Source organism: Strix aluco, chromosome 18 (assembly GCF_031877795.1).
Source record: "Strix aluco isolate bStrAlu1 chromosome 18, bStrAlu1.hap1, whole genome shotgun sequence".
Lineage (NCBI taxonomy): Eukaryota > Metazoa > Chordata > Aves > Strigiformes > Strigidae > Strix > Strix aluco.
This window is the reverse complement of record NC_133948.1, coordinates 3,930,202-3,945,243: the sequence shown is the minus strand read 5'-3', so window position 1 is coordinate 3,945,243 and position 15,042 is coordinate 3,930,202. Positions and strand designations below refer to the sequence as shown.

General features: G+C 38.1%; 1 protein-coding gene across 3 annotated transcripts in view; it reads left to right on the top strand.

Moving 5' to 3' along the window:
* The first annotated feature begins 65 nt into the window (after window positions 1-65).
* The window catches only part of MPHOSPH9 (M-phase phosphoprotein 9), a 32,249-nt gene continuing 17,272 nt past the window's right edge, over window positions 66-15,042 (top strand). Inside the window, exons 1-8 of one of the 3 annotated variants that reach the window (XM_074844200.1) lie at window positions 66-278; window positions 2,773-2,905; window positions 3,808-3,958; window positions 5,328-5,417; window positions 8,433-8,953; window positions 10,809-10,932; window positions 13,214-13,304; window positions 14,577-14,683. In XM_074844200.1, the coding sequence (XP_074700301.1) occupies window positions 2,799-2,905; window positions 3,808-3,958; window positions 5,328-5,417; window positions 8,433-8,953; window positions 10,809-10,932; window positions 13,214-13,304; window positions 14,577-14,683 (1,191 nt within the window). In that variant the 5' untranslated portion in view covers window positions 66-278; window positions 2,773-2,798. Of the gene's footprint in view, window positions 279-2,772; window positions 2,906-3,807; window positions 3,959-5,327; window positions 5,418-7,222; window positions 7,304-8,432; window positions 8,954-10,808; window positions 10,933-13,213; window positions 13,305-14,576; window positions 14,693-15,042 lie in introns of those variants that run through there. The other 2 variants (XM_074844199.1, XM_074844201.1) reach the window with 2 other exon arrangements.

Below are 15,042 nucleotides of genomic sequence, written 5' to 3'. Positions count from 1 at the left end.
GCGGCGCGTAGCCGCACTAGCCAATCCCCTCGTGGCGGCGCGCGTACTCTCCACCGTAGCGAATCAGAGCGGAAGGCGCGGCCTGGCGCGCGGTCAAGACGGCCAATCACGGGGCCGGGTTCTGTCCCCAGTGCCCTCGACCCCACCACGTTCGAAAGTCGGCCGCCAATCGCCGGGAAGTAGGCGGTGGGCCGCGCCTGTTTATCGCCTAACGGTCGCTGGAGGAGGCAGCTCTCGGGCCGCTGCGGACGCCTCCTCGTGGGCTCCCAGAAATGCGGGTAAGAACCAAGCGAGCCCGGGGGGCAACTGGCGGGGCCGCAGCCGGCAGCGCTGCCGCACTTGGCCGCGTCCCAGCGCCGCGAAGCCGCCTCCACTGCACCGCCCCTGTCCCCGACGAGTGGCGGGCCCGCCAGCCAATCCGAGGCGGTGGCGCTGTCAACATCCCGGAGCGCGGGGGGCAGCTGCCCAATGGGAGCGTGGGGGCGGAGCTTGACCTGAGGGGGTGTGTGGGGGCGGAGTCCTGGTGGGGGCAGAGCTGGGGGAGGGGGACACTTGTGAAGGGAGGGGACCCTGAGGGGGACAGAGCTGAGGGTAAGGAGTGACTTATGAGGGGAGGGGAGCCTGAGGGGGTTGAGTTGGAGGGAGGAGACCCGAGGGGAGGGACGACAGAGCTGGGGAGGAGATCACTAATTGAGAGGAGGCGACCCTGAGGGGGCAGACGTGGCGAGAGGGGGTCCCTTGTGAGGGGAGGGGGTCCCTGAGGGGGCTTAGCTTTTGGGGTGAGGGCGTTCCTGAGGGCACCGCGTCTTTAGAGCCCAGAGGCTCGTTGTCCATTCTCAGGGTCCCTCAGGAAGTCCTTGGGAAGCCGGGGAGATGGGGGCCTGGCAGCAGCAGGGGAAGCGGGGACCAAGGCGTCCTGTCACCCCTAAGCGAGGAGTCGACATCTATCAGGTCTCGCTCAGGAAAAGCTGCAGAACCACAGGGTCTCCGGGTTGTGGTGGCCCAGGTGTTTGCATCTAAACCATCACTGATACTTATGAGTCAAAATACCTTGCAGCGTGTTTTTAAATCATACTCCTTTATGTAGAGACTTGGCCGTATAAGGACTGTTTTGTGCTATGGAAACAATAGATGACAGTTTAGCTGTTCCTCAGCCCAGTTATAGCTCACTTAATATTTTTTTTACTGCGAGCAGACTTCTAATGAGGTTATGAAACGAGCCTGTGTCACAGTGAAGTCCCACCCATCTGCTGTGCTGCTGAGATAGGCCACCCATGATTTCATCCTGGGGAGACGGGGGTGAGATGTAGCCCCCGCTGTTGTCATCCAGCTGCTCCAGAGACACTTGCAGCTTCTGCTTTATCTGTCAGGTGACAGATAACCTTCAAGTTTTCCAGACTTCTGACCACTAGAAAAAGAAAGCCTTTTTTTTTCTTCTTTCATTTATCCCAAGAAGCTCTGCCAAAGGGATACACATATCTGTGATAACTTCCTTCCAATTCTTGCATTTTCAGCCCTACCCAAAGGAGATGGCTTGAGTGAGTACCTGGAAAACGTTTCTGCTAAAGCCAAACAGGCTCCAGTAAAACAGGGAAAAATTGGACAGTTGTCCATCAGTATCCTGGTGGAAATATTTTTTTATACTTCTGAAACTATCTGTTAGAGATATATCACTATGTACTTACAAATAATGAAAATTTAAATTTGTAAAAGCCAGTAGCATGTCCTTGTAAGCCCTGTAAAAAACTTTGCTTTGAAGGTCTTGTGCTTCTTTAAGACAGCAGGGATTTATTCTTAGTATTACCATGGGCTACTAAGATGATATTTCTTAATGTCTCTTTTTGTTCTCCATCTGTGAAATGATCGCAAGGGTTTTCTTCAGTGCTAGAACACAGAATGAATTCACCAGGATGTAGAACGTGCTGAAATAAGCACTATAGAAGAAGTGATTAATCAATGTGTTTCAAGTGTTTTCTTAGTATGGAAAGTATGGAAACTGAAAGAATATTTTAGTCTCTCTACAGCCATTCTTATAAACTGCTCTTTGAGTGCTGTAAGACTGTCACACAAGTATTTTGTATTTATTTATTTATGATGCTTTCAGTTAACCACCTGCTGTTTTTAACTGCTGTGGGATTCCTGTTTGACTGCTGCTTTTTTTTTTTTTTTGTTAATTGGTAAGAAATGTAGCTCAAAACGGTTTCAAAGCTTTTTGAATTAACGCCATATAGTAATAATAAGGCATTCTGTGAAAAAAGTAAGCCTAATAGTACACACACAAATGACATAATTGGTGAACTGCAGTCTAAGGCAGTGGATCTTGATTTTATTTTTTGGTGGGTGTGTTTTTTCCAGTGAAGGTGCAGATCCCCGTTGAGCAGATTTAAATACATTGATAATAGGCCCTTTCACGGAAGTCTCAAAAACCATCTGTGGAGCCTCAGATTTAAAAAACTGAACAGAGAAACCACAACAACACTGTTCTACCTGGAATGTTTTGGATTCAGACACCCTTTACAGCCCAGTGTAGCTGTGTGATGCACAGCTAGGAATCTCTTTGATTTGTAGGAGTCCCCAGCAAGTACAAGGCTGACTAAATAGCACCTGTTTGCAAGCATAGCACAGGACAAGGAAGAGAGGTTGGTTGTGGAATACTAGCGCTCTCTGGGGTGGTTTGACTGAAACAACTCCCTCAAATTCTGTTTCATCAAGCAACAAAGTCATATGGCTTTTTAAAAGAAAAGGGTGATGTTTAATTCTTTATATTTTCAGGGTAACATCATACTTGGGACTAAGATATGGAAAACTGTGACGTGGTGAATACTGTACAAGAAATCCCTTCATCTTCTGCAGACTCTGATGTCAGAATTACCCACAGCTCTGTCTGTAACTTGAATTGTAACAGGTAATGTGTTGAAGGAATTCCTAACAACTATTTTTATTACTTTTGTTTTGCTTAGTATGCTTTTACAGTAACATTGTTACTAAGGTGAAATAATACGTAATACTCTGCAATATATTTTAGGATTCTTTTACATTTACTGGCATAATCCTTAATGAGAAAAGCCTTCCTGAAAGAACTGTTAAGTCTTCCTTTAAAAACTCAGTAACTTCCATTGCTTTGTGTCTCTTAGAATGGGGGAAGGGGGAAACCTGTCTTGGACAAATTGTAAGAGATCATTCTTTGGAAAGATCATGCATTATGCTGTCATTTGTAGAGAACAACATCTTAGAAGAACTGAATTGTTTTTCTGGTATTTCCAGTGAATAAGAAGGGCAAATACTGACTAATGGCCTAAGTGACTGATTAGGAGAGGTTCTTCTTGACTAGATGAGAATTACAAGTTGTTTACTGTCTGTGTAACTTCTCAAAAGGAGGCAGTAGTCTTGGACTTCATAAATAATTGTTACAGAGAAGCTTGTATCTGTAAGCTTCTGACCTCTGAATCTAGGAAGAAGCACACAGCTTTGATGAGAAGCTGTATTTATTGACATCTGTGCTAGCGAGCAGTAGGCTCTGTGCCGACTATACTGTCTCTCTTCTTGGAAAGCTACTGTGTTTTAATAGTATGTAAGATAAGAGCGAAGCATGTTGTGGATTCTTTGACATTTTCTTGAAAAACGCCCTTATTCTTATGAACATATCACGTTTTTTTTCAGCATGATTTGAGTCACAATGTAAATTAAGTGTATAATTATTTTATGGCTATAATTTACAGTATAGCATATGTAGCATATTATTTTGGCCACTACACTGGACAACTGGCACAATAAATAATTGAAATGTTTTTCCTCGTGTTTCCCTAGAAGTCCCTCATCCAATCCCAATGGAGTTTCTGGTTACTCAGGGAATACCAGGTCCTCGTTAATTCCTGGTTCTGTTGAGCTGCTTGCCTCCTTCATGCGAGATATCCAGAACATTGGAAATGCTGACTCAGAAATTGTGAAGAACTGTGAGGTATTTGATGTTAAGGTTTATTTTTAAAAAATTGTATTAATGTATCGGTTTTGCATTGTGGAAGACAAATCTAATGATGATATAGTTTAGGAGTAAAGATCTATATATGTACATGTTTATTCTTCACGATGGGACAAATCCTTTTACGATGTATGAACTAATCACGTGGATGGATTTTTATTGCAATTTTTTCTTAGCTCTTTACAATATCTTAGCTTTTTATCTTAGTGTTTTACAATACAGATGTGAATATGTTTTTTCAAAGTTGCGATACTTAAAGATTGCAAGTTTTTGAACTGAAAAATTTAAACCTTTAAAATTGTGGCACTTCAAACTGGTCTGAAGTGATCCTAGAAATTAGAAGTTATTTTTCTAAAAATGGCTCTGTTTTAGTTGAATTATTTATTTATTCTGTTTGTAAAGATGTGCAGATGATTAGTTTGTTTCCTGATTTAAAACAACACAAAAATCACAATGTAGGCTCAATGAGCTGATTCTCTCAACCCCCTTTTTTTCAATGTTGTTTTTGTCCTTTTTAATTTTAAATTTTATCATTATTTTTAGTTTACATAAGGAATATCAGGTTTCCACACCATGGACTTGTTCTTGCAGAATTTTTGAGCTTTCTGGCTGTGGTCCATCAAACTGTCTCTTGACAGATGCTTAATTTGGGTGCTCTTTAATGGCTCCAAGAAAAAATATAGATGTCTGTCTAGGCACATGCATTCTATGTCCCGTGTCCTATGCTTCAAGTATCAAGCTCCATAAACATTAGCATAAAATAGTTTTTAAAATTCAGATTTTACCACATTTTAGGAATCCTATGTATTTGATTTTTTAAAATTATCTGTTTTCACTAAATAGTTATGCGTCATGGCCTTTAGCTGGATTGTTGAAGGGAAGAGTTTCTTATTGAAGTGAATGGTTCACTGGACATAGGGATGTTTAATTATCCGTTTTAAAATTGCCTATAACTTATTGAATGGGAATCAACTTTTCCAAAATTGGACTGTACCTTCCTGCCATCTGTTTCTACTTCTAAGTAATTTTGATTTTTTTAAAATAGAATAACCCTCTTCCCTTGTTGGTTTGTTTGTTTGTTTAAAACCAAACTTAAATTGTAGAGATGTGTTACCTTGCTGTCTAGACAGGCCTTTTTTAAATGAATGTGTCCATAGTGAGTTGTTTCCATTGATTGACATGATAGGGGACTACATGTATTGTGGGGTGGACAACCACAGTGCTGTTATTAAACTTTGTATTATGTCAACATGTGAGTATAAGACTGCAAAACTATTCTGTAGTTAGAGTAAAAGGTAAGAGGTGCATTATGACTGTGCTTTAATTATTGTACTTTGTGATTTAATAGACAAGGTGGCTACAGTTATTGAGACTGGTAGAAAAACAATGTCAGGAACAAATAGTTGCCCAGCAAGAGCAGTTCCACCATCAAATCCAAGTAAGTAATGATTTGTTCATGTAGGTAGCTTAGGCTGAATGTTTGTTTTCTCCCCTCCCCAGCCCCACTCCCCTCCAAAACAATGCAGTGTGGTCTCTGGCACTCTTACATTTTCCTTTAAGTATATTCAGACAGTCAGTTAATGGAAGTGGATGACTGGAATGTCAGTTTACAGGATGCATTTGAGACAGCCATGGCTATTTAACAAAGTAACTGGTAGGAACAATTTCCCAAGTGAAGATTCTTCAATTATTTGTTTTCAATTGTTTTGTTTTCACAAACATTTGGTTCAGAATGCCCACATGATAATTGGATTTTGTAGGTACAAGCTGGTTTTTATTAACTGTTAGACTGTATTCTTTCTAATTTTGAGACATCGTAAAGCTTTCTGTTCATTAGAAAATATTATGCAACTTGTCATTCCCTCATTAGCATGGGAAAACATTCATTGTAATAGCTGAACACTTCAGCCTTCAGTTGAACAGTCTCCTTTCTAAGAATGAAAAATGACCCAGGTGAAGATTCACGTTTTTGCTGAACTATATCTATCCATTAAAATGGAAGAAATGTATATGTATGTATAAGAGACAGTAATTCTATTAATATATAATGCTTAATATCTTCATCATTTTGGTTGCTGTTTTTCCCTTCCCTTTCTTGATGCCCTAGTAGTAATCAACAGTTCCTGAACTGAATTAACAAAGAGGTACTGTCCTTTTATCCTATCTCCTGTTTCTCCCCCCCCACCTTTTTTCCCCCCTCCCATCTCATTATTTTTGTCCTGCCAGTGTTTCCTTACCCGTTTATTTCCTTTCTCTTACTGTAATGGTTTGATTCACTTGTTGCTAATCGTAGTCTTGAATAATCTGTTGTGTTGGTTTTGCTGGTTTTTGTCTTTCTTAATAGGAAAGGCTACCTCTGGAAGAGTTGAGATTGTGGTGTCAGCAGGGACTTACTAACTGCATGAATTGCCACACTAAATATAAAATCAACAGCTATAACTTACTTTCAGTTGTATGAGTGCATTAGATAAAATAGATGAATCTATTCCAAACTTAAACTGCTATGCCAGTGACCTAGTGAAAATACTGAAATACAGGCAACTCAACACATCCTAATAAGAGTATTAGACAAAAATAACAATCTACTATTTGGGGTAGAAAAGCAAGATGCTGCATTAGCATTGACATGACTCTGAGATAAGGCTTCCTCTGTGCTGTGTTTCAAGACCAAGTGTGCTTGTAAAAGTACGTCATCATCCATGTGAAAATATGGATCAAAGGCCTTGAGTTGATTTTGGAATCAGTGGGGTCAGTCCTTGGCTTATGTGATTCATACACTAGAAGACAAGTGTGCTAATGCCGAACTATCACCTCCTCTGGATCATCCTAAGATCAGACTTTATCGAAGAGTATTTAAAAAAAAAAGTTACCTACAGTCCCAAAACTATAGAAATGTTGTCTTATTTTTCTCAGGTCTTTTCTTCTCTTGGAATTATTTGTGACTATGCAAAGAGAAGTAAAAATGCTATTTAATTGGAGTAGTAGCCTTTTGCTTTTCCTGCACAAGGTATTAATGACAAAGATTAAGTGTCAACAGAGAATCTGATCAGTTTGGGTTTTTTTCCCCTGCGGTTCTGTTTCTTTCCTTTTGTTCTCCCTTCCCTACCTTCCTTGACAGAGTGGAATCATAGAATTAAAATGCAAATGACTGCTGCAGTCATGATTGAAAGTATTAACACAACAAAAAATTTTGTTATGGCAGAAGACTTAATCCTGTTTTGTTTTTGTTGGTTTTTTCCACAGAAAGACTGAGCTGAAATTCAATTGTTAATTCTATTGCAAGTTAATAAAACACATGAGGGTTGGCTCTGACTAGCGTTACATGTAGGTTCCTCTGAAATTAAGTCTTATATTTTATTTCTTACTTTCAGAGAACGAATAATTTTTGTTCAATTTGTGCTTTCCACTTGCTACTCATATGTGAGTAATGTACTGTAGTTCTGGGAAAAACAGTAGAGTTCCATGTTCTTGAAGTTATTGCAAGTTCTTTTTTTTTCCTGAGGGAATTAGTTTGAAATGTGTTCTTGAAAACACTACATACTCTGGTCTTGTAATGTGTAGTAAGAGTTCTGTGCTCATGCAGAGTTCAGTAATTTCAATATAACTCTGCAGAAGTGCTGATCGCTGGCCAAAGGACATAGCCATGGGCACTAGCATTAGGTGTTTTCGTAGCCCTTGACAAAAGCACTAGTTGTTTCTCAGAGCTGTTTCAATATACCAGTGCACAGCTGTAAAACTTAAAAAAAAAAATAAAATAAAATAAAAATTATATAATATACCAGAATAACTCTTCGTGGGCATTGCAGACTAACTAGTAACCTGTTAAATCTCTAAGTGATCTAGTTATAGGTTTGCTCCACTCCATCAGATTCCAAAGCAATCAAAATGTAAGTCTTTGTATTATATGAACCACCTAAAAAAATATTCTCTAAATCAGATAATTATAGTCAAGTTTTATGCAGAAAATCTTACAGAGGTACATTATTCCTATTAGCGCTATAGAGTAATGGTTTATACTTCCATTAAAGCATCCTTGCAATCTTTAAAAATGGAAATCCAAGTTACAAATTCTTTTAGATCTAAATTTAACTAAAGACTTTTGTCCACTTCTAATGACATACCTTGGTAGTTTACGTTTCTTTAGCTGGCTGGTAGGTAACTCTGGTTCCGAAGGCATGTAGTAAATACACGCATGCATGTTTTTTTACATTAATAAATGACTACTGAGACCTGTAATTCACTGCATGGAGTGAAGGATTGTTACCATGCACATATTGCTGTTATGCACAGTATGCATATATCTACTTTATGCATGAAATGTCTACACGTTGAAGAATTTGAGTTATCTGAAAAAGTAATTCTCTCACTAATAACATGAATTGAAGATGCATCAAAATATAAATGTGATTTGTGGCACGATCTCACAGGAATTTTGCCTTTTGTTTTTCTATAGCTGATTCAGGATGAGATAAGGCAGTTAGTGAAATTGCAGACCAGCAATTGGGGTGCCAGCAAGAGCAGAAGTTTGCCTGCCAAGCTTACAGACACTTCTTCATCACTAGAAAGTCAAATGGGGATGCATTCTGAAATCTTTGAAGAAAATGAGTGCATTGCCAATCAACTTAGATCTAATGAAGGAGAAAGTCAGCCAGATGCATCTGATCTGCATCAGGAATGTTTTGCAAATGATGCTTCAATGAATAGTGGGTATGGTACGCTTTCTGCCTCTGAACTGAACCCGAGCAAATCTATCGACATTAACAAGTGCACAGACTACATGGAGAAAACTCCCCAAGGACAGGGGGATGCAGCAGTATTGCAGAGTGATGCCGTTGTAGACAGTGTTCACAATAAAAGAGAACTTTTACCAAAAAAAATAGAGGAAAATTTTTCATCAGGAAGGAATGATATTTTAGTTTTTCCTGCTGAATTTGAACATAAAGCTGATGAAGCTCAATGTGGAAAAAAGCCTAGGTAAGTGATACGCTTTCTAAATATGTTAATTTATTGTAGACAGCCCCTGTTCAGTTAACAGGTGTTAGTAACTGGAAGCATGTAAGAATTGACTGGAACCTCTTGATTGTAAAAAATACTATGCTGCTTGGTAGATAAACTTATTTGTTTAACTTAATGTTTTTGTGGGAAGCCTATTTGCATCTGCAGTGTTTATCTGTTGTAGATCCACTGGGGAAAAATATGAAACTACTTTCTTCTGCAAATATGAGCTAAGATACGGTTTGCATATAGTGTTTATCTGTGCACCAGAATTTTAGGTGCTGATTACCAATTTATACAACTGATGTTTTGCTATTGTGCTCAACCAGTCTTTTTTGCCAGCTTATATGTGTGCATTACAGTAATAAATTGTGTCAGGCAGTAGCCAAACATGTTTGGGTTTTTTGGTTGACTTGCTTGTTTTCTGTTGGTTTGTTTTGCTCTATTCAATAGGTGGGTGGATCTGCCAAGATTTTTTTGAAAGACTGGCCAGCTAATTTAGCAATAATACTGACCAAGCACTGCTCTAGTTGCACAGAATTTAACAATGTACTTTACTCTCCCTGTCAGACTGGACTGTAATGGCAGTGGCTTGACGTGGCCACAAGCAGATCAGAGGTCTTGTGGGCAGCGTGTTGCCTGTGAGTCTGTGGTAGTAGTTTGCAGAGATAAATGCTTTATTTGAAAAACACAGAATCATGAAAATGAACTTTCATTTTGCTAGTATGTAATAAAACACAGAACCAACTTTCTTTAGAGGATTTGGTTTGGAAATGTGTTACCTCAGCATATAGGGTAGACCCCATTGATACGTATGCTCTCTTCCTCCCTTCTGTTGGGATTTATTCCAGTTTTCAATTCATGTTGCACAGTTCCATGAGGGTGGCAGCTGCAATTCATGGATTGCCAGGGAGCTTAGAGCTGGAGAAGCTCAATTCAAGAGCGTTTTTCAGTTTGAAAAACCTTTCTAAGACAACTTTAAAAATCATTCATGTATGTTTTTTTTTTTCTCCTTTTTATAAAAAATACAACTTTTTTTCTTTGAAATGGCTTTCTGTTTTGTATTATGAACTCGGCTTGAAGGAAAAAGGGTTCAAACCAAAGTGACATAGTTCAGTTAACCCAAACTGGTTTTTTTGTTGTGTTTTAACTTTTAGTTGTAACCTTTTTTGTTCTTTCCAGTGTATGTCCCAAACTGGGACAATATGTAGTTTTTCAAAGTGTCACTTTTTAACAAAATGGGAAAATTGTTCCACGTGTATTTCTAAGAAGAATTTCAGGATGCCTCTATTTATTTCTGTTCTGCTTTTTTCCACCTTCTGTTTCCTTCTATATCTTGTTTCCATTTTTTCTTGTCCTTGAAGAGTCTCTTGAGTTGGAAGACATCCTTACTGTGTCTTAGTTGACATAATCTCTACAATGAGACTGATAATGTAATAAGAAAAACCACTGCATTTGCATTCTGGCTTAATTCTGTGGGTTTGGTCAGTATCTGCTTGAACAGGCCAAAAAATAGTTGTCTGGCCAAAAATATGGAGCTCTTCGTTATGATTTTTTTTTTTTTTAAGTAGGAGAACCTTTTTGATTGTGGGTGCTGTTCATTATAACCTTTCCTTCCAGTGATGTTTATTTTGTTTTGTTGGTTTTTTTTTCCTTTAAAAAAAAGCCCTAAAACATTTCAGCATTTGTTACTTCATACTGTTTCTCAAAAACACATAAAGGCAGTGGAGTTTTAGTGCATATGTTTCACCTTGAAATTGATTTCTGTAGAGATCATGTGTCCACTGAAAAAGGCATAGGTACTTAAGGTATATGTGTGTTTCTTACCATCTAGTAAATCTTTAACATCATGGGCACAAAAGTTGAAACAAAACCAACCAAAAAGAATAAATGCAGAACAAGTATGTGTGAACTCTATACAAGAGAATGAGCAAGCAAAGAAATTACCCCTTGAGAATGTAAGTCTATTTCTTTAAATTTTATGATGTTTTTCTAATTTTATTCTTGTCACTGCTATTTTTTCAGTGTTACAGTGCGTTCTGATTCAGTATGTGCTTTCATACTCAGCTTTAAGCATTTGACTAGTGGTGTTCCCATTCATATGTTTAAAGTTCATGTGCGCAGTTTACTTCTTGGATCATTCTATACTTACTCACACAGCTATTTTAGCTTATTTTACTCCTTGCCTGATTTTTTTTTTTCTTAATTTACCTAAGTGGCACGTGTGTTTTCCATATAGAGATAATAGTCACATTCTCAATTGAAGTTTCAGGTCATGGTAATTTATTGTGCCCTCTAATTTTTGGAAGGATATTTGATTTCAGCTTGTAATGCCTCTTTTAGAAGACAGAACTCTTTGTGTGTGGAGGCATTAGCCACTTTGTTCAGGAGAGAAAGATTTCTTCCAGATTGGGATTTTAAATTGCAGGGATTTTTTGGTTTAGTTTGATTTGGGCTTTTTCAGTGTTCAGAGCAGTCTCTTATGCTAAAATACAAACATGTGTTTGTGTTTTGTTTTCTTTTTTGGTATTGTTTGTGTAAGAACAATACATTATTTTATGCCTGTGTAAGACTATGGTTTGAGTAAATTGAACTACTCCAAGCACAGTTATAGCACTGGTTACTAAAAGTAACCAACCCCCACAATAGACATTTAGGAAATCTAATTGGCTCTTTAGAACCATTTGTAGTAATGCCTATGCTGTGACTGCTGAATCGGCTCAAAACACTATTTTTGAGAAGATTTTGGTTTGCATCCCCGCCATATTCTTGAGTTACTAATTGTGTATGTCCACAAATGTGATTATTTTGGAGAGGGAAGTTTAGTCACATACAGCACTTATGATCCAAAAGGATGTTAATGCAACATGATTGTATGAGTAATCATCATACATGTAACTATGAAGTTTTAGAATTACTTTCAGTATATTAATTGTCACAAACGTCTCTCCTTATGCTATTCTTAAGGAAATAATTCCTGAAAGTCTGTGAATGACTCCACCTACAAGAGAATAGGAGAACTAGCAAATATGAATCACTTGATTAAAGGCAGGGTCTGTTTTCTTTCCTGTGGTCATTTTGAGGGTGATCCAGAAAGGGCAAGAGTAGCTGTTTGGAGTTGCTCTGTCTAGTTGTCTTCCATTGTCAGTGGAAACAAGATGTTACTCTAAGGGGGTATTTCAAACCAGGAGTCTGCTGTGGGTTGTCACTTTTCTCTCTCAGCTTTTGAAAATACCTTTATCTTTCTATTCCTGTGTAAGAATTCAGTTGATACCCCTTCGTTTTCCTTTCTTCCTCCTTAGGCAAAGGAGAATACCTAAATAAAAACATTAAGAGGGACAAAATAGCCTTGAGGTGAGATGGTACTTCATGCAAAAACTTGAAAAGCTTTAGTTCTAATTATTTTTCTTTCTTACTTTTGTTTACTCAATGGTTACTATCCTGTTTTAATCCTCAGTTGTATGAGCTGTATAAATTTGCCAAGTATCATGACTGTTATGCTGCTGTAATGGAACAAAATGCCCTAAGAATGGTAGAAAAGAGCAATGCGAGATGACCATTTTAAAGCTAGCTGTCCTTACTCAGTTGCTCTTGTATCGCTGTGTTATATCAATGACATTTCTTCCTTTGATTAAGGAAGAGGGAAGTTATAGCAGATCTTAAATGATGGGAATTTTTTTCCATTTATTGGTCCTACCCTTTTCAAAGTCGATTCTGTAATTAGCTGGGGAGGTTGCTTAGAAAGTTTGCAGTGATGAGAAGAAGGATATGTAGTATCTTCTCTATCTGAGATGGTAGTGTTTACCTCCAGATTTGTGGTAGGTGGAGTCATAACAGCTGAATATAAGAAATTCCAGTCTTAGGATGAGGAAAGAGTAACACTTATTGGTAAGTCATCCCTCTATATACTTGCACATTTTAAGGAGCAAGAAAATGGAGATGACTGTCCAAAATGTGTATTTTTGTAACAGTTAATCTCAAAAATGCTCCAGAAGCAGACAGGCACATGATTTAGAAAATATCACTGTTTTAATTGTGTGGCTTAGCTTAGTTCCCCTTCTGACTGATTGCCCTGAATATAAATTGTGTAGGTTTGGATCATGCTGTATAATCAATTTTAATCTTTTTTGCTTAAAAAGACTAATAACATTTACATGCAATTTTAAAAAATTGTGTCCTTAATTTTTTTCCTTGCCTTGCAATTTTCCTTATAAATTTGTTTTTCCTTTATAATTTTAGACAAACCTTACTGATGCTGCTTTGCCACCTTACACTTTTTACCTCAATCAACCGAATGAAAGTCCAAATTCCGTAGTGTCTGAAGCTTCAGGTATAGTTACTTTCTTGTAGTTTTCTTTTCCTTTTCTTTTGAATTCTTGTTTTTTTAAAACTATTACTAGAACATACCTCCAATAATTTTGGAGAGGTGAGGAGGGTTTGAGCACCAGCAAGCTATTAAACTTTGATATAGCATAATTCTGCTTTTCTTGCTCCTGAGTTTCAAACTGATGGTACCTCCTGCATATCACTGCTGGCAGATGTAGGGCATGCAGTAATTTTTTCATTCAAATTTCTCAGCATTTCAAAGCTGAGCTTTATCTTTAGAACTGCTTCATAATGTAATTGCTATTAAAAACATGGTGGAGGTATCAAATGATCTTTCAAATATTAGCATCGTCGGTCTAGTAATCACAGGAGTGCGTGGTAGTAGAGGCACAATTCCTGTAAGCCAAGGGCATGAGTCAAAAATTGTGTGACTAGACAAGAACAAAATAATGCACCGCGTAATGTGGTGACTCTTTAATTTTGGGGGTGTGTGTGCATTTTTTTGTGTTTTGGTATAGTTTTGCTCTTGTTGTTCTGGGGTGTATGTGTGAGCTGTGATTGGTGGTGTTTTTTTGTGGGTTTGGGGCTTTGGTTGTTTTTTTGGTGGTTTGTTGTTTTTTTTTTTAAGGCCAACAAATAATTTGCATATTTTGATCGCAACAGGGAGGATTCATTTCAGTAACAAACAGGGGCACAGAGATGCAGCCCTACAAACTGTGTATATTTATTGCTTCTTCACAACCCATTGAGAGAGGGACACATACAAGAAATTGAAGTGGGATTGAGACTGTATCTGTGCCTCTTGTGCCATCCTCTTAGTCCTGGTAGTCTGTCTTTTTGCATGCTACAGAGTGCTGTTGAGTACCAAACTGAAGAGTTTGTAGTATCAAGTGGCTGTCTAGGATTATTCCTTGAGTAACACAAGTTTTAAGCGCTATACTAGAATCGGTAGAAATATAAAAGTTTGTGGTAAAGGAGGATTTGTTCCTTGAACACCGAAGAGTAAATCTGTGTTTTCACTGATTTATAGCTTTTGTTACTGGTGCCATGTGATGTAATACTGATTATGTTGCTTGTGCTTTGCATTAAGATCTTTGTAACTTCTGGTAACAAATGCTTTAGTGAAATTCTTAAGCAATAGGTGCAAATAACTAATACAGTGCTCTTGTTAGCTGACAAAGTAACATCTTACTAATGGATTTTTGGGATTCCTGTTCTGTAACTGTGAGCTTGAAATCTTTAAATTTTTTTTTTTTTCATTGTTTCTTTTTATCAGGACTTTCATACTGGAAACTAGATGAAAAGGAGATGTATCACTCTTTACCAGACAATTTCAGAAGCGAGTTTGCTGATATTTTCCCCACAAAAGTATCACCAGATCAGGTAAACCTTGTAGGTGTTTTGAAAGTTGTCTTATAGTTGCTTGTCACCTTTGCTTTTTTCTATGATGGAAAGAATCAGTCCTCCAGAAGCTAACTTTTCAGTGAGAGCTCTTTTGTTAGCTCAGTCTCTGTTCCTTCATTATTGATTTACACCCCCCTCCCCCCTGCTAAAGTCACTTGGGATTTATTGACACTTCTTTTGTCATTTAAAAGAAATAGTGTGTATAAGAGATGAAGAGAGACTAACTAGTATATTAAAGGTGTATGTGCCTCATTAAAGACCCTTTTTAAATTTGGGTGCATTGAATAAAGCCAACTTCTGTTCTGAACTGATGCATTAGCTAAACCCACCATACAACT